Source organism: Ilyonectria robusta (assembly GCF_021365365.1).
Source record: "Ilyonectria robusta strain PMI_751 chromosome Unknown BGZ61scaffold_3, whole genome shotgun sequence".
Classification (NCBI taxonomy): domain Eukaryota; kingdom Fungi; phylum Ascomycota; class Sordariomycetes; order Hypocreales; family Nectriaceae; genus Ilyonectria; species Ilyonectria robusta.
In genome coordinates, this window is record NW_025764437.1 from 1,627,301 (window position 1) to 1,649,112 (window position 21,812).

Genomic DNA, 21,812 nt, shown 5'->3' on the forward strand with positions numbered 1-21,812 from the left:
TGAACACTGTCAATGCTTCCAAGGTCAATGGAAAATTTTCCAAAATATATGTCAAAGTAAAGATATTATTGAAAATAGCTTAGAATCATCAAAGTAAAATAACATCCGACAGTAAGCCAGAGTTGAAGTGAGGTGCCAAGTACAACCTCGCACGGCTTCAGTGGGCAACCCGCCTAGGCTGCTGCTGGTGGGTTCCGTGGAGCAACGTCATCTGCGTCAGTGGGGCTCAAGCTCGCCTGGCTTTCAACATCATCGCCGGGCCTGCAGGTGACCAAACCCACGATCCTCTCCTCGACAACCCGCTCCGACTACGTCAAGACATGCAATTTTAGCTCCCGCCATGACTTGCCAAAAGTGTCGCCAGCCTCTCAAGCTGGATGGCTCACTTGAAGACCTGAACCCAGCCGCCTACGACCTCCTCGTTTGTGAGCGCATCCCTTCTCAGGTTCGCTTTGCGATCTGGCTAACCTTGCACCTCTACAGCTTCATCCTCGCCACTGACGCCCAAGAAGTCACCCGTACCCCGTCCACCAGTCGCCCAGCCTCAAGAGCAATCCCGGAGGTCCCTTTACGACAAAATCTCCCGAAATGCCACCGCTCCCATCTTCAGGCGCAACCAGGGCGGCAACCCGCGCGATTCCGCCATGTCCTTCATCTACCTGACCGAGTCGCAGATGGGCGGACCGCAAACTCCAGCGGTAGAACCCCCGCCAACACCTCCCAAACTCCGGCGCGCGAGCTCCAGCAGAGGCGGGGATGACACCGATGGGCCGAAGGGAGACGAGATGGACAGAATCAACCGACTGTTTGAGATTCTTTCTGCCAGATCCGACATCGATCATCCGATATGCGTTGAATGCACCGATATGCTCGTGGAGGGCCTACAGAAAAAGTTGGACGTGGCTTCGAAAGAGAGAGATGCGTATGTCAGACATCTGAAAGAAGTCAAAGCGGACCAGCCAACCGAAGAGGAGGTGAAGGCTCAAGAGGCTACCCTGAAAAAGGCAGAACAAGATAGGTCAACAGCTATGGAAGAACTAAAGAAGTTGGAGGGGGAGAAGGATGCCCTGGATGAGGAGATTGTAGCTCTCGAGGAAGAGTCACGGCAGCTAGACAAGGAAGAGGAGAAGTTCTGGAGGGAACGGAATGCGTTTGCAACCAAGATGGCCGACTTCCAGTCGGAAAGGGACAGCGTCAACGCCAAATACCTCAACGACTCGCAGCTGCTAGAGAAGCTTCAACGATCCAACGTCTACAACGACACGTTTTGCATTAGCCATGACGGCAGCTTCGCGACCATCAACGGACTTCGGTTGGGGCGACTTTCGAACAAACCAGTGGATTGGCCCGAGATCAACGCAGCGTGGGGTCACGCACTGCTCCTGCTTGTGACAGTGGCAGAGAAGCTTGGATATAGGTTTGATGGTTATGACCCACAGCCCATGGGAAGCACTTCCAAGATTGTCCGGTACGAGACACCCAGTCCCTCGTCGAGCCGGCTCGGGGCTCGGATGGTTCAGCCTCCACTCAAGAAGCACGTCCTAGAACTGTTCAGCTCCGGGGACATGCCCCTTGGATTGACGTTTATGCACCGTCGGTTCGACAACGCCATGGTGGGATTCCTCGAGTTGGTGCGGCAACTAGGAGCTTTTGTGCGCCGGCAAACCGAAGCGACGGGGAATCCACTGAGCCTGCCGTACAAAATTGACGGAGACAAGATTGGAGATGTGAGCATCAAGTTGGGGATTGCGCAGGACGATGGTTGGACCAAGGCGTGCAAACTGACGTTAACCTGCTGCAAGTTTCTTTTGGCACACGCGAGCAACGTGACGTCGACTGCGAGGAACGGGGCTACTTGACGATGAGGTGCGTCAAGCATAGATGAAATGATTACATGGGAAGGAGTTGGGAACGGATGGAGGGAAGGCGTTTTTTATTTCTTTTTAGATACCGGATATCTTTCTACTGCCTACTGTTTGCTGGGGTACTAGAGATTGTAGGAGGGATGGATAGATGATAATCGTGATATTATGATGCTCCAGCTGGGAGAGAGGCACAACGCTTCATTCATTCAAAAGACAGGATGAGACCAGATGCCTTCGATCCAGCACTAGCACTACAACATTCCTTGCGTCAAGTGTAATACTATCAATCACTTGCAGTGTCTCCAAACGCATACATCTGTAGTGTGGGTTATGTATTCATACAAGCTACCTACCTTTGGAGTAGCGTGCCGGGTGACTCAGAGTGCCAAAGTTCACGGAGGACGGACAGCCCCCACACACAAAATAATTGGGTTGTCGCAAGGCTCACCACAGGGCGACCCAGCAGGGGCTTGGATAAGGACAAGGACAAGGACAAGGGTTTCCATAAGGCTACGGAGAGCCATACATAGGTGATGTGATATGCATGCACTTGGTGCTCTACGGTACAACCTACGCAACTAGTAGATTGAAAGTGCGCCTAGATATGCACGGAGGACGCAGTGAATGTCGCCGAGATGATGTTATCTCATCGCCTTATGGCTATGTGGATGCTCGTCCCCCGCCCCAGACTCTGGCTGGATGACATGTATTATCGTTTGACATTGCACATCATGGCAATTCACATGGTAGCATTTGGACATGTGCGTAGTTTTGGCACTTTGCTGTGTGTGATAGAGCGAAGGTGCACATGTTGTCCTCCAGAATGAAGAAATGCTACTGGTGAGTAGGTGGAAGCCGGAGGATGCCGCCCATGCTCACTGCTCACCGACCTCCACTTCATCGAGGCTTAGGCTGCAGCAGCGGGGCAGTGCGCCGTAGCGGTCCACTGGTCTCCCCTGTGCCCCCAGGGCTTCCCCGCAGCAACAGGGCTGAAGCCACTGTGCGTCTCTCATTGGCACCGGCTTCCAACCCACCGACTCTCGTGTGCCGGCACTCTAGACCTACATCGTCTTCGGCTCCTCACCACTCGATCGACGCCAATCACCACGCACCATTCGTCCCTGTGATGCCTGGGAGATGCCTGGGACGCCTGGAATTCATGCGGGCGCTAGGAGAAGGCCTCGTTCGCACAGCACACGCCGGTGGCACTTTGCGTGCAGCGTGCGAAACTGTACCACGCACCATGGTGGTCCTTTCGCTCTACAACCCCGGTTCTCCGGTTCCGAGAGGTCAGCGCCTGGGCATGGCGCCGTTGCTGCCTCCAGCGGCTCCAAGGGGCTGAGCTAGAGATGAGAGATGCTTACCCGGTTGAGATAGCACGAGGCCGTCCGCTGCACTCAGCAGCTATCCTCGATATAAAGCTGTCCCTGCGTGGTCCCTGTTTCGAGATCTGGGTCATCCTCCCTCCTTCTCCCATTACACTCCTCCCCTCTCTTCCCATCTTGCATCCTATACGCCTTCGTTCACTCCTTAGTTGAATTCGCCCTCCTTGTTTGGTCTTTGTTTCTCTTAGACCCTCATGGCCATGATGGAGGACATCGCTGCTCAGCCTGAGGCTCGCGTCCACGAGATCCGAGTCATCGAGGGTGAAGACATCGACGATGACAGCTCCATCGTCAGCTTTGAGCATCTCCCCGTAAGCAGGGGCAGAGTCGTCCCCCCGCCCAAGGCCGTCCTCAAGGTTGATGGCAAGGTCCCGGATGTTCTCTACGTTCTCAAGTACATTGGCTGGAACGACAAGGTCGTCGAGTGCAAGTATTCTACCACTCCCAGGTATCAAGACCTCTCGCTGACAGCAAACCAACCAGACCGCCAAAGCACCCAGGCCTTCAAGGACGTCCCGGAATTCGAGGGTGACGCTGAGGATGAGGCCAACATCCCCACCGAGAAGCCCGTTATCGAGATCATCACAAAGGTCTTCACTGCCAAGGCCGCCCGTAGATCCGGCCGCCGTCATCGTGGTCGCGGTGGCCCCGGTCAGACCGATCGCCCCATCACCGAGACCTTTGATCAGGTCGACTACCGCTACGACGACTACGTCTCGGATGACGAGGATGATCTGGAGGCGACCCCTCCTGACAAGGCCCGTCCCTTCATGACCATTCATTCTGAGCACCTCATCAACGCCCTGAAGGCCGTCGTCGCCTACTACCCCTACATCAACCTTGATGGCAAGATGGTCACTATCAACCCCCCCTACCGCGTTCTCTACCACCACCGTCGCGAGCTCGCCAACTATCGCGACAACCAGCCGCCCACTCACGACGCTGAGTACGCCGCCACCACTGCCAAACACATCGACGCCCTCCTGGGCTTCCTCGATATGAACCTTGGTGACGAGATTCGCCAAGAGGAGGAGCGCCATGGTCTCAAGGTCCCCAAGGCCACCTTTGAGTACTTCTGGCTCCTTCTCAAACCCGGCGAGGTCATCTACTCCAAGCGATACGACATCTGGGCCCCCTATGTCATCAGCAGTGTACGGGTCAATCAGCACGCCTACAGTCCGTATGATGTCTACAAGGTCAACTGCTGGATGATCGAGACCAACGGAACCAAGGTCAACCGCTACATGTACAGCTTCAACGTCTCTCCCTGGCTCGGTGAGCAGGCCATTAGCAGCCTCGGCGTCATCCCCGCAGCCTTTTGGCCTGAGGACCTTGACGCCCAAGGCGGCCTCACCATGAAGGAGAAGTGCATCCAACAAGGCAAGCTGTACTGGGAGCTTCTCAAGCGCCCAACCTATATGGAATACGAGGGTCTCCTCGTCAACTCTGGATCCGGGAACCGCCAATCCCGAGGCCCCACGGGTTTCATGCGTGGCCGTGTCATCTGCGATGCTCCTGGCTTCGACAGCTACTATAACTTGGGCCCTGATTGCATGCGCGGCATGGCTCGCTACCACCGACCTCCTGCCCTCAACCAGACCGCACCCCCAGTTAAGGACCATCTCCCCAGGAACCAGCCTCGATGTGGATGCCGTGCCTGTGCGACAGACCGCTCGAAAGAGGTCGACAGCCCCTTCCTCAACTTCGAGGACCTTGATCCTATCCACGACTCTCCTCCAGAGAATGACCTGTTCTATTTCGTTGCCAGCAACACTATTCCTGGCTTCATCCTCGGCGATCGTCGCTGGGGCCACTTGAACCTCGGTCTTCTCAGGCCGGTCGTGACAGACAAGGAAGCCTTCAAGTATCTCGTTCTGGACGATGAGGTCAAGCTGACTGTCAAGGCTCTGATTGGCAAGTTTGCCACTGACCTCGGCGCTGGTCTCATCGCGCCGTGGGGCAATGACTTTGTCAAGAACAAGGGCGAGGGTCGCATCTTCCTCCTTCATGGTGCTCCTGGTGTCGGCAAGACTTGCACCGCCGAGTGTGTCGCTGAGTTGACCAACCGACCTCTCATCTCCCTCACGAGTGGTGACCTGAGTGTTGACTCTTATAACATCGAGGCCAACCTCAGCTATTTCCTCGAGCTTGGCCAGCGGTACGGCGCCCTCGTCCTCCTCGACGAGGCTGACGTCTACCTCGAGCGACGCCGCTCCAAGGACATCTCTCGCAACGGCCTCGTATCTGTCTTCCTGCGTGCCCTCGAGTACTACCGCGGTGTCCTCTTCCTCACCACCAACCGCGTCCAGTCCTTTGACCCGGCCTTCCTGAGCCGAATCCACGTCGCGCTACACTACAAGAACCTTCGAGATGAGGACCGTGAGCGCATCTGGACCAACAACTTTGACCGCCTCACCCGCGACTCAGATAACCTCATTCACATCTCGTCTGCGGCCCGCGATTTCGCCTGGAACAGCCGCGAGGTTCGCAGCCTCAAGTGGAACGGTCGCGAGATCCGCAATGCTATGCAGACCGCTCTCGCCCTGGCAGAGAGCGACTCCCAGGAAGAGAACTCTGACCGCATCCTCCTCGAGGAGAAGCACCTTCGTGCTGTTGTCAAGATGAGCCGTGGCTTCCGTGACTACATCACGACCTCTATCCCTGATGACTGGGAGGAGGACAGGGGCGTTATTCACGAGTATGACGACTCGGACAGCATCCGCGACTAGAGCACAAAAGTTCCTAAATTGTATCTCGATCACTCGCGCGTGTATTTCTTATATTAGCTTAGTTACCTGTCGTTTATGATTCCGAGTATTGGAGATTCTGGGCAAGATTGGAAAGATTGACCCATGTTGGATTAACGACGATACGATATCACTCAAGGTACCTTTACGAATACAAACAAATTGCAAGTAATGAAACCACCGTTTGAAAAACTGTGATGTATTGTGTTTTTCTTCTGTTCCCATTGAGCATCGAACTTGACGAAGCGGGAAATAAATCGACCAACTTCACCCTATTCAGAGTGAAGCATGAATGCAGTGCATGACGAACTCGAGCGTAGTATCCTAACAATGTGTCTCAACCAAAATCAATCGATAAATCCAGGCTTTTCATTTGATTTCCTCGTATTTTTTTTTTACTCATTGCGCTCCTCCCCGAAAATTGTCTTCTTCAACTTCTCCTTCTCACCACTACTCTCGCACATGTCGCGGAAGACGCCGCCCTCCTTATCCCAGAGCTCGCGCGGGGAGCCAAACTCGGCGACGCGGCCATCGCTGAGGACGAGGATGCGGTCGAAGTCGGCAATGGTGCTGAGGCGATGAGCGATGACGACGAGGGTGCTGTCAGTAAACTCCTCGCGGATGCTGCGTTGGATAAGAGCGTCGGTGGCCATGTCGACGGCAGATGTGGCCTCGTCGAGGACCATGATCTTGGGGCGCGCGACGATGGCACGCGCGAGGCACAGAAGCTGGCGCTGGCCCTGCGAGAGGTTACCTCCGGACTCAGAGATGGGACTTGACAGATCTCGGAAGACGTTGGTGTTCTTAGGCGCGAGCGTCGATGTTGCGGTTGACGCGGGTGCCGTCGCGGGCTCGTTGACTGGTGTTGCAGGCTGCGAGTCGACCAGGTGGACGCGAGCAAGGGAGTCGCGGAGTTCCTCGTCGGTGTTGTCATCGAAGGGGTCCAGGTTGGACCGCACAGTTCCGGAGAACAGCACGGGATCCTGTGGGATTGTTAGACAGTGTAGATGATTCAACAAAAAGGAGGCATTCCTACCTGGGGGATAATTGCCAGACGCGATCTCAAGCTGTGGAGATGGACCTTGGAGATATCCAGACCGTCAATGACAACGCTGCCTGAACGCGCCTCCAGGAAACGGAACAGCGCGAGGGTCAGTGAAGACTTTCCAGCACCAGTACGGCCTACGACACCCACGCGCTCATTGTTGTTGACCGTGAAGGAGATGCCCTTTAGCACAGGCGGCAGATCAGGAGCATACGCTACTTCAAGGTCTTTGACTTCCATGGTACCTGAGCTGGGCCAAGCGGCCGCTGGCTTCTCGCCGTCGAGCGACTCCGTCTCCAGCTCCGTGTATTCCACGACACGTTCCGTCGAGTTCATGTTGAGTTCCATGGCGGCGTAGTTGCGAATCGTCCACAGAATGCTCTCGGCAAAGTCGAGCGCAAAGGACAAGGTGAAGCCGGCCAGGGCGGCATCCATATTGGGGCTGAGAATGACGATGATTCCGACGATGGTGGAGAACACTGTACCGACGATGGCCATACGGAAGCCCATCCACCGGTTTACGAGCCACATGTACGATGTGATCATGTCCCAGCTGTCGAGGTTACTGTACATGCGTTCGACATAGACTCGGGTCTTGTGGAAGCCGCGAATCGTGGACACGCCCGCGAGGGCTGCGTTGAAAAGCTCAAAGACGGGAGACTTGGAGGTGCTCTCAAGTCGCTTCAGGGGTCGGGCGCCGTGGAGATATTTCCTTGCGATCATTATTCCAACGCCCAGGAGGAGAACCGCTAAGGGGACGACGTAGCGGGACGCGAAGAAAGCAGCGACGCAAACACCAACTAATGCGAGCAGGTTGGCGAAGAACATGGTCATGTCTAGGGAGATGCGGTTGTCAATGATATTGAAATCGGAGGTGAACCGGTTCAGAATTCTTCCGACGGGGACTGTGTCAAGCCATCGCAGGGGAGCGTGAAGAACAGTAAAGAGCATCTTGTTGAAGAGTGCCCTGCTGGCCTTGACAGCCAGGACGAAGCCCCAGAAGAAGCGCAGTGTTCCAACAACGGCCGTAGCGATAGAGATTGCAATATAAATCCAGAGATAGTAGGATAGATCGTGCTGAGCCTCGGTGGCGTGTAGACCGGGGGTTGAGTGGAATGGCTGTTGCTGGATAGTGAAGGCAGAGGCATAACCATGTTCGTCTTGAAGGCTGGTTTTGGAGAGGTCATCATCAGACTGTCCGGTCCAAATTCGCAACCACCACGCTCGACCTGTTTAGACGTTAGATAACGAACACCACCAGGGGGTGCTCATTCAACTTACCAAGAATACCTGCCTCGAAACTAAAGAAAATGATGGCGGAGATGGCCCAGAGACGCACACCACCGCTATCTTTCAAGTAGGTCAGGTAGACGTGCCTTTTCACCACACCCTTCTCGCGAGTCTCTTCCTGGATGAATTGCTTGGCGTCCTTGGAAGGTGTCTTTTGTAGCTCGTTGTTCTCTTCGTTATCGACGGGATCGGTGATTGAGGGGGCCTCCGAGTTGACAACAGTGGAAGCTTCCGCCGTCTCGTCGTCCATGATTTCCAGTTCCGTCTGCTCGTGCAGTCGAATCTCTTCCATAATTCCATCTCGCGTGAGGTCAGATACCAGCCCTGCGTGCATAACGGTGCCCTCACCAAGCTCAACGATGAACTTGGCCTTGGACTGAACCAAAGCCACATGATGGGTGACGAGGATTCGGGTCCTGCCCTTGCAAATATCACCAGCGACACACTTCTCAAAGATGTGGCGACCAACATGAGCATCGACAGCACTGAAAACGTCATCCATGACCAGAATCTCTGCTCGAGAGTAAACAGCTCGGGCTAGAGTCACACGCCATTTCTGTCCACCACTCAGATTGATACCGTTGGCGCCAAGCTCGGTTTTATCACCGTCTGTCAGAATTCCAAGGTCCTTCTTCAGTGCACAAACCTCGATAACCTTGTTGTAACGCTCCTCGACAAAAGGAAGGCCAAACAGAATATTGTCTCGGAATGAGGCGCTCTCTAGCCATGGAGTCTGGCCAACATAGGCCACCGAGCCTGGGATGATCCAGTTGCCAGGGTGTGCCTCGCTGTCGTTGCGCTCGGCGGGGGAAAGCGTCGAGGGGACGCGGATGGAACCCTCCAACAAGTCCGTCTCTCCAAGAATTGCAGAAAGTACAAGACTCTTTCCAGTTCCCGTCTTACCTGAGATGACCGAAAGTTCGCCGGCAGGAAAGGAGAAGTTGAGGTTTCGTAGGATGAATCTGTCCTCATCTGTAGTCTTCTCGTCAACAGGCCACGAGATAGTAGCGTCGTCAAACCCGACCTCAGAACCCTCGGAAAGGGTATTTTCCATCTCGGGCCCATTGAGGTACTCTTCGATTCGCTTGATGGAGACAAGGGTATCAACTCCGATGGTAATAAGCTCGGGAAGAGCTCCCAGTGTCAATTCAAGTGCTTTGAATATTCCAATGCTGACGAAAGCCACCGAGGGCAACAGCCGACCATTGATGATGGCGTACACAGCAAGTGACGTGGCAGCAAGCAGAATCGGGCTCACAACCCAGCAGGCAAAGAGACCAGTGTCTGCAAGGAAAAGCTTCCATAGCGTTCTCAGCTCTCGCTCCCTCATCGTGCGAATGCGAGTCTCCCATTTCGCCTCCAAGGCAGAAAATTTGATCTGCCGCATTCCCAGGAGAGCTTCATTGACGACAGCCAGTTTCTCGTCGCGGAGCTTCATCAGATTCTCGGACTTGGCCATAAGCATCTTGGAGAGGTAGGTGTTGGCGGGGAGGGTGAGGGCCCAGGCCAGGATGCCTACGGTGAATGGAATCCATCCGATCAGCTGCACAAGGAAGGTAGAGCAGATGGTGAGCTTGGCGAAGCTGTTTATGATCATGAATTGATACGCAGAGAAATTTGAGATGCGCTGAGCGTCAACGCCGACCAAGTTGACAATAGCTTGGCGGGACTTGAGGACACTCGAGTCCTCGGATGGTGCGTCGTCATCTTCTTTCGAGTCGTCCTTGTTTGCATCGTCCTGCGAATCGGCCGTCTCCTTGGATTTCTCGACAGCCTTGACATTCTTGCGGCGCAGCGATTTCTCGAACACGAGAGTCGACATTTGAGCTCGGATGGGCAGGGCCATGTCCGCAAAGGAGTACCAGAAAACCCATCCTTCCATCCACTAATAACAATGTGAGTTCTTGTAGCAAAAATCAGGAGGGCAACTAAAGGGGCTTACCGCGTCAAGCAAATTGAAGATCGCCATCCAGATGATGAGGGCCCAAAGTTCCAGAGTAGCTGTATGGCCCTTGCCTCGTTCCTCGAGAATTCTAATGATGCGCAGCATGATCCAAAATGGCAAGATACCCAAGAAATTTCGGAAGATGGTCACCGACCACTGGAAGGCCACACCACCCTTGTATGCCCAGATCAAGGAGCGCAACAAGCTACCCTCAAATTTGAAAGCATCCCAATCGTTCTTCAAATCTTCAGCGCGGAGTTTGAGGTCGGGTACGGGCATATCAACAGCATCGAGGTCGTTCTTCGTGGAAGCATGGTGGAGGAGCGGTTCCACCCAGGTCCAAGTGTATCTGTTGAGCGCAGAAACAGTCCATTGACGGTCGACCTTACGGCCCTTGAAGAAGACATCGGGTCTTCGCGGGATCAGAATGCTAGCGACGCTCAGAGCAATGACGCCAATGGCGTTGACAGCGCGGAGGATGACAACAGGGTCCTTGTGGCTAGCAACTTGTCGCACGACGAGAGTCAGATGAGGGATAGTGAGAGATGCAACAATGAGGGTCGAGGCAAGGAGCCACAATCCCAGGTCGTGCGACCTCACTGAAGAATGGTGAGCGCCCAGAGAGATGGCATGAATTAAAATGAGAAACTGCCGGTTGTCATGTCAGTGGACGACCTCTTCACATCCCTTGTCCAGAGTGGGGAAACTCACCCACGCAGCTGTGATCAGCCAATTTTCCCAGAATAATCCATATTTAGCTTGTTGGAGAGTCGAGAGGACAGAAATCGCGATGGACGTCCCAGCGCCAACGGCCGACAAGAGAAGAATTGCAATCTTGGTCTTGCGGTTCGAGAACTCAGCGATACTCTCGGGCGTGGCCTTACCATCGCCGTCCTCATAGAAGTTGTCTTTAGGAGTTCGATTACGAAATTGTGTGAGAATAGCGAGGATAGCGGGCGAAGCAGATAATGCGACAACGACCAGGCCTGCGCCTGTGAGCGGAAGCATCAAGGCCTCGCTCATGATGGGCTCGGCAGTGATTCGTCCCACGAGGAAGCGCGTTGGCGGATCGCCAAGTAAACCCTCCAAAAGAGTGTCGTCGGTCGATGGCGTTTCGATCACGATGTCAATGGGTATCGCGTATTCTTTTTAACAAGATTCGAGCAAAGCCAACAAACAATAGCAAGAGCTATTGGGATTGAAGTTGAAAACCAACTTCGAAAGGAAACTCGCCGACACAAGCACGGACAACAGTTGCATCCGTCCCAGTAGACGTAGCAAGTAACCGAGTGAAAAAAACGGGGAGAGAAGAAATGGAATGAAGCCTGAGGCTGACGAGTGACGCAACGGACGTCTTCTACTATATACCCCAGTCGCCTCGGGGTGCTCTGTGAGTACGACGGAGCCTATCCCTATCCTGCAGAAGAAAAAAACGGAGGTAAATTACGATGTGGCGGAGACAACACAAAGGCATCTCCCGTAATGACGGCAGGCTTCTGTGACTGCGACAGGCTGGATCCATCTTTTGATTACTAGAGCCAAGCCCTTGAACCCGCTGTCACGGGACGGAGGATAAATCTGGCCAGTGGGATATCGAATCTCGAGTGTCGGCCTCGTCCTGACGTGCAACCCTCCGGTGACAGACTGAGACCAAACCAGGCACCCCCGTCGCGTTTGCAAAGTTCCTCTAGCGATCAGCCATAGCGGTGATGGCTGACGGCGAGGCATGGGCTTTGGCTTCGCCGCTTCTCGCTGCGTTACGCGCATGTTGGCATGTTGCCTTGTTGCCTTGGGGCGCTTAAGGCCGGGGGTCACAACCTGGGAGCAGAGCAAGCATGCATGCATATCTCTTGCAGGGATGCATCTCGCTCTGGCGTCGGAACGCGCGGGCAAAGACCCCGCAGCTTGGATTCCTGATTAGCCTTGTTCGTCTGGCCGGGATAGAATGGATGGATTGTTGCCTGGGACCGTGATCGCTAATCACAATACACGATCCAGTATAAACCGAGTACACGCGGAGTACATACCTCAGCACACAGCACCATCCCGAGACACACCATAAGCCGTGCGGCCACTCGTAGATCAGGAGGCTTGCACGCCGTGCTCCACTCGTCTCTGCCGCCCAGTCATTCGAGTTCCACCATGTTCAAGATTGCTCATCGTGTCATCTGGTGGCTGCAGATGTGGGAAATGCACCGATGGGCTGCAGCAATCACCCCCGTGAGCGGAATATTTCTCGGATTGGGGTCCCCGGGTGCCGTATCATCCGACCTGGGGCATATTGATCACGAAATCAAGAATTATTGAGTCAGAGATGAAGGATTGAACGACAAAAGGACCCCCAACGTTCACGTCGGGTTTGCATTGCCCAGGGACCGTGCTTAGCGCGCCCGTCCCGGCGTCACGTTTTCGGAAGGAGGCGGGGGGTGCAGGCGGCAGGGGCGCCCGGGGGTCCTATCAGTGCTCCTACCCATGTCGCCGGCTTCCCTGAAGGGGCGGACCCCACTGGACCACACTAGACTCCCAACACTGGACCACACTGGACCACACTCAAGCACACCCAATCCCACCCACACAATCCAGCCTCGTCTGCCTCCTCACTTCCACACTCGCCTCGTATTGGACCAGTTTCTGAGGCATCGCCAACCCTTGCCGCAACCTTACATATACTTCGTCCCTTCTCGACCGTATGTGACTCACTTGACACCCGTGGAAAAAACAAGGTATAGCCATACACCGCTTCGGCCCAATTCCTGCATATCCAAGCGTCTTGATCGCCGTATTCCCGCCCGCAAGTTCGTCCACCTGCCAAGAGGGGATTTCAGCCCTGTCAGTCCGCCCTCGGGAAAATGTGGTTGACGACCCTGTCTCTCTCACAATCACCTTCACATCGGTTGAGTGCGTGCCGGTGGAACGGATAACGCGCTCAATGGTCTGACAATTGTTGCGTACAGCAACGACGAACCACTCGACCAGCCCGGCATCTCCTCACGTCGACATTCCGACTCAATACGCGCAGCCAGCCAAGACACCAACTCTTCAATGCCCTTGTCTACAATAAATCAAGTCATGCAAAGATCAAGATCTCTCGCCATCGATACCCCCACACCTTCCCGGGGCAGGGCAGCCACGGAACTCTAACCGCATCCTCGTCCCCTGGCTGCCAAGTCCAATTCTTATTCCCAGATGACTCAGTTTCTCGACCCTTAGAGGTCTAAGTATGACACACTTCTGCAGTCACTACACACGTACATGCCAACACTGTACGCCATGTTTGAGCAGTTCTCTCCCTGTCCAGTTTTTTTTTTCAGCTCCCGGCCAATCTTCCTATGCATCTCGCATTTCAATAAGGGGTGATAAGAATGGCCGAACGTCTATCCGATTGTCATCCGGGTGGCGAAACTTCTTCCAGAAATAAGCATGCATGAGTGAAAAGACAACTTCAGACAACTTCAAGTGACTCACCGAAATCATTGTGGTGGGTGACCGGCGTGACAGCAGCCGTTCTGTGTCCCGTTTCCCGTCACACATGTCTTCGGTCAACATTGGCTCGGCAATTGTCCCCAGAAAAACGGGAATAAATTACCAAATGCCGGGGCACCAAGCATTTTACACCGTAGAAATGGAAGAACTTGGAACCCCTTGGCCTACTCTGTTCATAGACTCGGGCATCAATCCGTCAAGGCCATGTACGAACCCCGCGAACATATTCTACGACTCTAAGTTGTCGAACTGTTTCGCAAACATTATCTGTCATCATTATCCTATCATCCTTATATAAAACGTGTCCCACTACATGGCGTCCTCGCCAGACTTCTGCTCTGTAACTCCCGAAGCGTGCCTCAAGCAGCTCCGTGCCAAGAGGGGAAGCTGGCATGTCCATTAACGGTTCGCGAGCACGTCCATTAATGAAGCGCTAAGGGGGGTACAGAAATTGAGGAATGAGAAGTTGGAATTTGTTGCAAGATGATGAGACACGACCGAGTGGCGCTTCTGGGATTGGTACTCTTGACACCAAGAGCCTTCCTCTGCCAGACCATTCACCAACTCACCATGGAAAGAGCCTTTCCAAACCACAAGTAGTTACCAAGTGAACTCATGTTTAGATGCATGGCTGTGTCGAGCTCTCATGCTGCATCCCTCTTGACTTTGAACTTGAGTATTGACGAGGAGGACAGGGCTCAGAGGGGGCTCATCGCCAACACCCTCAACTTCAACCCCAATTTATATGATGGCTATCGCTATCCTTCACAAATATGCTAGCACGATATCATGTCTCGCGAGCGCTCTTCATCACCGAAGCGGAAAAATCACACCATCGCCGTCAACTCGTTGTAGTCGTTTCATATCATTTGAGCTACTCGAGAGTTGGCATCTTCGATCACTTGCATTAAGATACAACACTCGAAAATGCCATAGCCTGTATGGTTGGCTGCTGGGTACAATAGAGCCCAAGTCAGCGCATCGCTCGGGTCAGACCTACCAGCATTAGCGCATGAGTCGGTGCACACGCAGAGTAAACCAGAACACCAACATGCTATGTTCGATCTACGGGGATAGCAACCAGAGTCTAGTTAGTAGTCCAAAGAACAAATCCACATGGGAGAAGAAGAACATATCCCATGTATAAACCAGCCACTACTCATTCTATCCTTTTCTTCGGTGCAATGAGATTCGCCTTGGTTGCCGTCTGTGCTAGATGATGATGGCTTGCTTCACCCTCATTCGAAGTTGAGATTCGTTAATACTTGGTGCTAAGCTGGGCTCCCTGGAATCTTCAAGAACCGAGTGGGCAATAGACGCAAACTCACTCGGCCTTGACCACTCTGGTGTCAGTCGTCAGGATCAGACGAGACGCTTGAGGTTTGGACAAGATGTATGATGGATTCAAACTCGTTAAGGCTGTATTTTGGCTGCGCGTAGCAACCACATCTAACCTCCCTAAATCGTCTACGAACAGTCGTCTCTAGCCTTCTCACCACCTCAATGAATATGCTCAGGCAAGTGTTGGGTCCGGATAGTAGAATGAGACCATATGTTATCAAGAGTGGTCTTCAAGGTTCACTTCCAGACCCATATGATTAGGCGGGGCGTGTAATAGGTGAAATATGTAGTATATGATCCACGCTGGTCGAATCTAGTGTATTTCTCGATTGTTGCGATCGTTTGGGTTCACGACCTGGGACTGATGAATAGAATCTTGCCGTCTAGAAACAGAACACGAAATCGAAAATATGTATAAAAATGACCAGAATCTTTTTCTTAGGTAGTGGAAAGTTAATGTTTATTTTGTCTTCCCTATCTAATATTTTCGAGAATGACGCTGTAGTTGAGTTGGTCGATCATGCTGCGATGAAGTATTTCGAAACAACGCAAGTATGGGCTTTGATAATATGACACAAACAATGGCTTTTGACTTTCTCGAATTTCTCTTGACTATAGTAGAAGCCCGTATTTAACTCTACGGTTGGCATGACAAGACTGGAAATTAGAACAGTTACATCGGGAACCTGTCCAGCGACAAGGTGAGGAGCCACAGGGCCGACAAGCACGCAGCTTTAATAATTGAGATATCTCCGATGTTCTAGGCACTTTCTTTAGAGCCATGCATTACGCCGTCAGCAATTGTTATTGGCGCTGCCGTCCGTCTGATGTATGTCGCGACTCGCCGGCGAAGGGTTACCTTGCGTCCAGAACGCCCTCAGTCGCCGGACAAACGGCAACAGTAGCAATCTATCTACAATAACGGGGTTTAGTGACAGTGGCAATTTCTATCCGAGGACAGTGCGTCAGTTGCATCGTGTTCGGGTAAGTTAAAGGGGTGCACTCATTCGTCTTCCACCGGATCTTCCGAAGTACGATCTCTCTAATAAGTTTGATGGGCGTTTTTCTAGAACACAGAACCTTGTACACTTCAATCAAGGCCGCGGTGATATTGGGGTTTCTCGGCAATCGAAATTATTACGGTGCGATAATCAGTGGGAAGCATTTCGCATGAAGGGGAGCGACAGGAGCACATTGGTGGATTCACCAAATACCGTGGGATGGTGCGAACTTATGCACTCCTCCATCCTGCGGCCACAAACAGACATACCTCGCTACGTGTTCCAGACTTTGTCTAAGAGCTGATTTTGTGAACTTAAAGTTTAAGGATAGAACTCTTATTAGCATTATCATTACCCAACAACTCGGTTAACAGGACAGAGTTGGCCTTTCGACTCTAGTGCCCCACATCGTTCAGTAGGTAAACCTAGGAGATTGCCAGGACAGCGAATAACACCCTTGTGAATCTACTCTAACATACATTTCAAATTCGCATTCCATAGCCCCGTACTTGTCCTGTTGCTATTGGGCGCTCCTAGACTATGGCAGGAATAAATATGAGACCAAAGCTGCATAGAGGCGTCGATCCTGTGTGAGACTCTTGACCATCACAAGACCTGAGCTGACACGGAAGTGCCCCATTTGAGTGCCCTTGATAAGCCCTTGCACGCACCTATGTCCCTCGGGGATATATCCAAAATCCCGCTTGGAGCAAGACTGCATCGGGGATCCGATCCCCTGCAGATCTGAGTGCATGTACGTGCCGGAGTGGACGGCTGTGATGCCGGCAATTGGTCTCCGTATAGCCTGCGCAACATCGGACTCGCAAACAGGGCGGATAGTGGCAATCAACACCTCCGCCCTGGACCTACACCGCTCGTTGGAAACCCCATGTATTTCATGTTTCTGCGTGTTCCGGAGATGTAGGTCTCTGCGCCATGCATGAGAGACGAAGCCAACGACACGCCGAGCTGTGGGGGCGGTGGCCAGCCGAGGGCGAGGAACCAAGGGGGGCCGAACGAAAGCCATGAAAAGGCAAAAAATAATACTCGTCATTACGACCCAACCATGACGATACTTGCACATGCACATGACGCTTCTGTGCAAGTGAAGTTATCCACAAGCTGGTGGCCACGATGCAGAGAACGAGTCTGTAATTAGGGATGGATAACATACGTATTGCATGATACATGGTTGATGCATGCAACGCAGGGTCCCTCAATCCGGGCCCGAGAGCGAGCGAGGCGAGTCGTGTGCTTGGGTTTGGTTTCAACTACTGACTTGCGCAGTATGTCGATCCAGGCCGCTTCCCATAAAATGCCGTGCCACGGATGAGAAAGACGGTTAACGCGATTGGTGGCCGACGCTGACGCCGAGCCTAACACTGACACCACTACTGACACGTTCCCTGCTGAGAAACGCCAGCGAGTCACTAATTACAACGCGAGACGCCAACAAAGCCAACGGGTTAACTCGAGGCGACATGTCGATCGAGAGGATGTGTGATCACTGTGCCCTCCGTCCTGGGCGTTGTGTCACCCCAATCTGTGCAGTTGTCTCTGGGCATTTTGTGACCATGAACAGCAGTCATCCATGATGGATGGAATGGGCTTGCAGCCAACCGGAAATGATGGCTTCTGGGTCCGGGCCCCTCCATCCAAGTTCCCGTCTCTCATGTTTCAATCATCGCTCCCTCATCCTGGTCCCGGTTCCGCAGGGCTGGATCCCGTTCTCCCTGATTTTTTTTGGTTTCTGTCTTTTCTTTGCTTTGCTTTTTTATTTCCTTTTTTTCCTAAGGCTCTCAGATCAGACCATGTCTCTAGATCCGTCTTTCGTAAAATGGTAACTGGAGCCCGGCTCAGCTCCAACCAAGCCTTGGCCCTCCGTCCAAGACTTCCCAGCCGGGTGTGTTGCCGGGCCGTCTCATCCTCGCATCCGTCGGGGAACTGGAGCCCTGTATTCGTACCCCGTTGGTTGGCAACCTGGACGTGTGCGGTCGTGTCTTGGGTGGTGCGGGTGGTTGCAAGAAAATGTCCGCTAGGGCGCTTACAGGTGATAGGTGTGCTGGGGGCCAGAGACCCTGTGCCGGACGCAGCCCAGTGCCAGCCGTCTCAGCGCCAGTGCCCTCAGCTGGCCAGGGCACCTTAGGCGGTGCCTAGCTGCCAGTGCATTGATGACAGGCGTTCCGGCCGGCATGCACATCTCTGAATAGGATAGGGCCCATTGGGTGCCACTCGCACACCGGGGCTTTGCTGCGTGCGTCGTCACTCGCTCGGCGCCGCCAGGTAGGTGATGTTGCAGCCTTTGCTGCAGCTGCTGCACCCCGTGGCTGCAGGCGTGTGAGAGGCTTGCATCCAGTGTCGTTTTGGGGGCAGCGCGGTTCAGGTGCTCCACCTCCGCTGGAATCCATCCCGCCCGACCTTCTCACATAGGTTGGTAGCCTACCTGGAAGTGACAAAGCCTGGCTGCTCTGCTACAGAGGCTTGCTTGCACTGACTGCTCAGGCTTTGTGCACCGGAACCAAGGTTTTTTGCCCCGTGATACGATCGCCCGGACACCCGCCCCGGCAAAACGTTCTGCGCCGTAATGCTGTTGGCGCAGGTTTAGGGCTCCTGGGAGTCCGCCAAAATAAACCTCAGCTCCTCCTTTCTCCCCTCGCTTTGTGTCCGCCCTCTCTCCCTTTGTCCCTTTTTCCCTTTTTCCTTCTCACCATCCAACATTCGACCCGTTTTCCATCGTCCCGTCCGCCAACTCTGCAGGCCCGATTGCCCGCTAAGCCCCCTGGGATCCCGTCCCCATTCCGCCATTGCCCACTAATTACCGCCCAGTCCAGGGCCGACTCGCCTGCAGCTCAAGTGCTCGACTCAGCCTGAGGTCCACACCAGCTCCAGGTCTCCACCCCCCAACTCACCACGCACCCACTAACCATTCACCACCCACTGTACTTACTTGGTGCTACCTAATTAGTCGGTACACAACTTCAACTCCCCGGTTCCCATCCTTCCGAGCCACGCCCCTCTTAGTCGTGATCCCGTCGGCCATTTTCTTTCTTCTCCAAACATCACCTCCAACCTCAACCTCAACCTCAACTTCAACCTCGAGTCCAACAGCTCCAAAACTCCCCCACTGTCGCGTCGATCCTCTCCTCCCGCCGCCTCGCCAGGCGCCTCCACATGCAGCTCCGTCATCGACCACCCTAGTGTCTCTGCATCGTCGACGCGATGAAAGCCACTCCTCTCATCATCAATTGGCACGACCAAAATGCCCCCGTTTACTCGGCTCACTTCGAGCCCGGTGCTAGAGGGCGCCTAGCAACTGCGGGTGGTGATAACCACGTCAGAATCTGGAAGGTTCAATCCGATGGCGAGGACCGCAAGGTCGAGTATCTTTCAACCTTATCCAAACATAACCAGGCCGTCAATGTAGTCCGCTGGGCTCCCAAAGGTTGGTTTCCTCCCCTCCCCGTCTCCTGGTTGTCACGTCTAACCATATTCGCTGCCAGGTGAACTCCTCGCCTCCGCCGGCGATGATGGCAACGTTATCCTCTGGGTTCCCAGCGAGACCCCCCAATCCAACTTCGGTTCCGAAGGTCAAGAAGACAAAGAGTCATGGAGGGCCAAGCATATGTGTCGGTCTAGCGGTGCAGAGATCTATGACTTGGCATGGTCTCCCGATGGTGCTCACTTCATCATTGGTAGCATGGACAACATTGCTCGCATCTACAATGCTCACTCAGGTCCGCAACTCGACCCTTAATACACAACAATCTCTAATCTTGCAGCAGGAACGCTGGTTCGCCAAATCGCCGAGCACTGTCACTACGTTCAGGGCGTTACTTGGGATCCCTTGAACGAGTATATCGCGACACAATCATCCGACCGATCGGTTCACGTCTATTCCTTAAAGACAAAAGACGGCCAATACACCCTCAGCCAAGACGATAAGCCTCCTCGCCTCGCCAGCCACATCAAAGCCGATCTGCCCCCACGACGCATCTCCTCCAGCAGCCCTGCTCCTCCAGATTTTGGCCATCGCTCCCAACTCTCTGTCTTAGACTCGGGCACCTCGGCAGGCTCCCCAGTGCCGTCCGCACCTGGGACGCCAACCTCATTTCCACTTCCCATGAATCCACCGAGCGTCGTGAGCCACAGTCGCCGATCCTCCTTCTCCTCTCGCCGCTCCGTCTCTCCAGCGCCGTCCATGCCGTTGCCAGCCGTCATGCCTATGGAGCCCTCGCCAAAGCCCCCCGTTATCAGCACAGGGCTAGGCGTGAAGAACGCCAATCTTTACGCCAACGAGACTCTGACTTCTTTCTTCCGGCGACTCACCTTTACCCCAGATGGCTGCCTGCTCTTGACACCTTCTGGGCAATATCAAAACCAACACCCGGCTGAAAAGGATGCGAAGCCTAGCTACGAGATCATCAATACCGTTTATATCTATACCCGTGGCGGTATCAACAAACCCCCGATCGCCCATCTTCCAGGCCACAAGAAACCATCCGTGGTGGTCAAGTGCTCGCCTATATTCTACGCTTTGCGTCAGTCGCCGCCTACAACTCGAAATATCACCATCGACACGTCTTCCGCTGAGGATCCTATCCCGTCCCTGCCGGAACCCCTCTCAAAACAGTCCCCTGCCTCCTCGGTCATGGACCCGCCCCCTCCACCCGCAGCTCCGTCCACCCCGGCGGAATCTACTTCTGTCTCATCCAAGGGTGCGAGCGTAGAGACAGGCGCATCCACACCAGGCCCAAAGCCGGCGTTCTCGTTGCCATATCGAATGGTGTACGCAGTTGCGACCCAAGATTCGGTCCTACTCTACGATACTCAGCAGAAGACCCCCATTTGTGTTGTGAGCAACCTCCACTGCGCAACATTCACCGATCTTGCTTGGTACGTTTCACTATAGCCCCTTACCTAGGTCCTTGCTAATTCATTCTAGGTCGAGTGATGGCCTGACCCTAATGATTTCATCGTCTGATGGGTTCTGCTCCACACTTTCTTTCTCGCCTGGTGAGCTAGGTGAAGTTTACAAGGGCGAAATTCCCCGGCCCAAGACACAGGCCGGAACCGCAACTTCATTGTCGGCTCAAAACACCCCAATTCCCACTCCGACAACTAGTTTTGCCCCTCCGTCACCATTCCCGAACGGCTCGCATCACCAGCATCGCAACTCAGCGAGCTCCTTTACAGCCCCTTCGCCGCCTCCTTCGGCCTCCCTCACCTCCCAGCGCCCTTCATCCCCAACACGCTCAAATTCAACGTCTTCGATTGCCACAATTACGACCCAATCCAGTTCGGTTCCAACTGGTGTCATCAGTAATCCTACTTTGATCTCTGGCAACGTCCCTGGCATTGCTGCCGCCAGCTCTGGCAAGGTGACTGGGATGCCGATGACGACGCCTCCAGAGACACCTAAGAGCACCTCCGGCAGTATTGCCGGAACCAAGAGAGATGCAAGCGAAAGTGAGAAGGAGGATGTGAAGGAGCCCAAGAAGAGGCGTATTGCGCCAACACCCGTTGATTCCAAGACTTAAAGTGCTTGTGAAACCACCAGGGCTACGGCAAGTTGCAATTGTCAAGATAATGTACACGACATTAAAAAGGTCAGGGGCTCGGGCCAGGTTGGTCATTACGGAAACACGGGGAGCTAGTGTTTTAGGCATGGACGGCGTTTTTTAGTTTCACCAGGATGGTTGATTTGCAATTG

At 53.8% G+C, this 21,812-nt stretch overlaps 6 protein-coding genes across 6 annotated transcripts; 3 read left to right on the top strand and 3 right to left on the bottom strand.

Annotated features, from left to right (window-relative positions):
- Positions 1-238: 238 nt before the first annotated feature.
- On the top strand, positions 239-2,128 carry BGZ61DRAFT_443186 (autophagy protein Apg6-domain-containing protein). Its single transcript, XM_046244841.1, has 2 exons — positions 239-425; positions 484-2,128. The coding sequence occupies exons 1-2, from the start codon at positions 341-343 to the stop codon at positions 1,857-1,859; spliced, it is 1,461 nt and encodes a 486-aa protein (XP_046109608.1). The 5' UTR covers positions 239-340; the 3' UTR covers positions 1,860-2,128.
- Positions 2,129-3,326: 1,198 nt separating this feature from the next.
- BGZ61DRAFT_130259 (uncharacterized protein) lies at positions 3,327-6,132 on the top strand. The gene is made up of 2 exons (XM_046237138.1): positions 3,327-3,676; positions 3,734-6,132. The coding sequence occupies exons 1-2, from the start codon at positions 3,445-3,447 to the stop codon at positions 5,977-5,979; spliced, it is 2,478 nt and encodes an 825-aa protein (XP_046109609.1). The 5' UTR covers positions 3,327-3,444; the 3' UTR covers positions 5,980-6,132.
- A 260-nt stretch (positions 6,133-6,392) lies between these two features.
- Positions 6,393-11,300, bottom strand: BGZ61DRAFT_473507 (P-loop containing nucleoside triphosphate hydrolase protein; the record flags this gene model as incomplete). Its single annotated transcript, XM_046248460.1, has 5 exons — positions 6,393-6,980; positions 7,034-8,271; positions 8,324-10,217; positions 10,275-10,925; positions 10,989-11,300. 5 exons carry the CDS (start codon positions 11,298-11,300, stop codon positions 6,393-6,395), a joined length of 4,683 nt encoding a protein of 1,560 aa, XP_046109610.1.
- A 5,237-nt stretch (positions 11,301-16,537) lies between these two features.
- Positions 16,538-17,293, bottom strand: BGZ61DRAFT_443193 (uncharacterized protein). Its single transcript, XM_046244842.1, has one exon. The coding sequence runs from the start codon at positions 17,190-17,192 to the stop codon at positions 16,641-16,643; it is 552 nt and encodes a 183-aa protein (XP_046109611.1). The 5' UTR covers positions 17,193-17,293; the 3' UTR covers positions 16,538-16,640.
- Positions 17,294-17,958: 665 nt separating this feature from the next.
- BGZ61DRAFT_560560 (uncharacterized protein) lies at positions 17,959-18,510 on the bottom strand (the record flags this gene model as incomplete). The annotated part of the gene is made up of 2 exons (XM_046255792.1): positions 17,959-18,243; positions 18,343-18,510. The coding sequence occupies 2 exons, from the start codon at positions 18,508-18,510 to the stop codon at positions 17,959-17,961; spliced, it is 453 nt and encodes a 150-aa protein (XP_046109612.1).
- Positions 18,511-19,321: 811 nt separating this feature from the next.
- On the top strand, positions 19,322-21,639 carry BGZ61DRAFT_490676 (WD40-repeat-containing domain protein; the record flags this gene model as incomplete). The annotated part of the gene is made up of 4 exons (XM_046250355.1): positions 19,322-19,544; positions 19,603-19,836; positions 19,885-20,995; positions 21,045-21,639. The coding sequence occupies 4 exons, from the start codon at positions 19,322-19,324 to the stop codon at positions 21,637-21,639; spliced, it is 2,163 nt and encodes a 720-aa protein (XP_046109613.1).
- Positions 21,640-21,812: the final 173 nt, after the last annotated feature.

Excerpts from the sequence above, each read along its gene's own strand:
- BGZ61DRAFT_443193 (XM_046244842.1), bottom strand. The coding sequence starts at position 17,192 with ATGTGCATGTGCAAGTATCGTCATGGTTGGGTCGTAATGACGAGTATT.
- BGZ61DRAFT_443186 (XM_046244841.1), top strand. The coding sequence starts at position 341 with ATGACTTGCCAAAAGTGTCGCCAGCCTCTCAAGCTGGATGGCTCACTT. Across the intron at positions 426-483 it reads CGCCTACGACCTCCTCGTTT|CTTCATCCTCGCCACTGACG; the intron begins GTGAGCGCATCC and ends GCACCTCTACAG.
- BGZ61DRAFT_130259 (XM_046237138.1), top strand. The coding sequence starts at position 3,445 with ATGGCCATGATGGAGGACATCGCTGCTCAGCCTGAGGCTCGCGTCCAC. Across the intron at positions 3,677-3,733 it reads GAACGACAAGGTCGTCGAGT|ACCGCCAAAGCACCCAGGCC; the intron begins GCAAGTATTCTA and ends CAAACCAACCAG.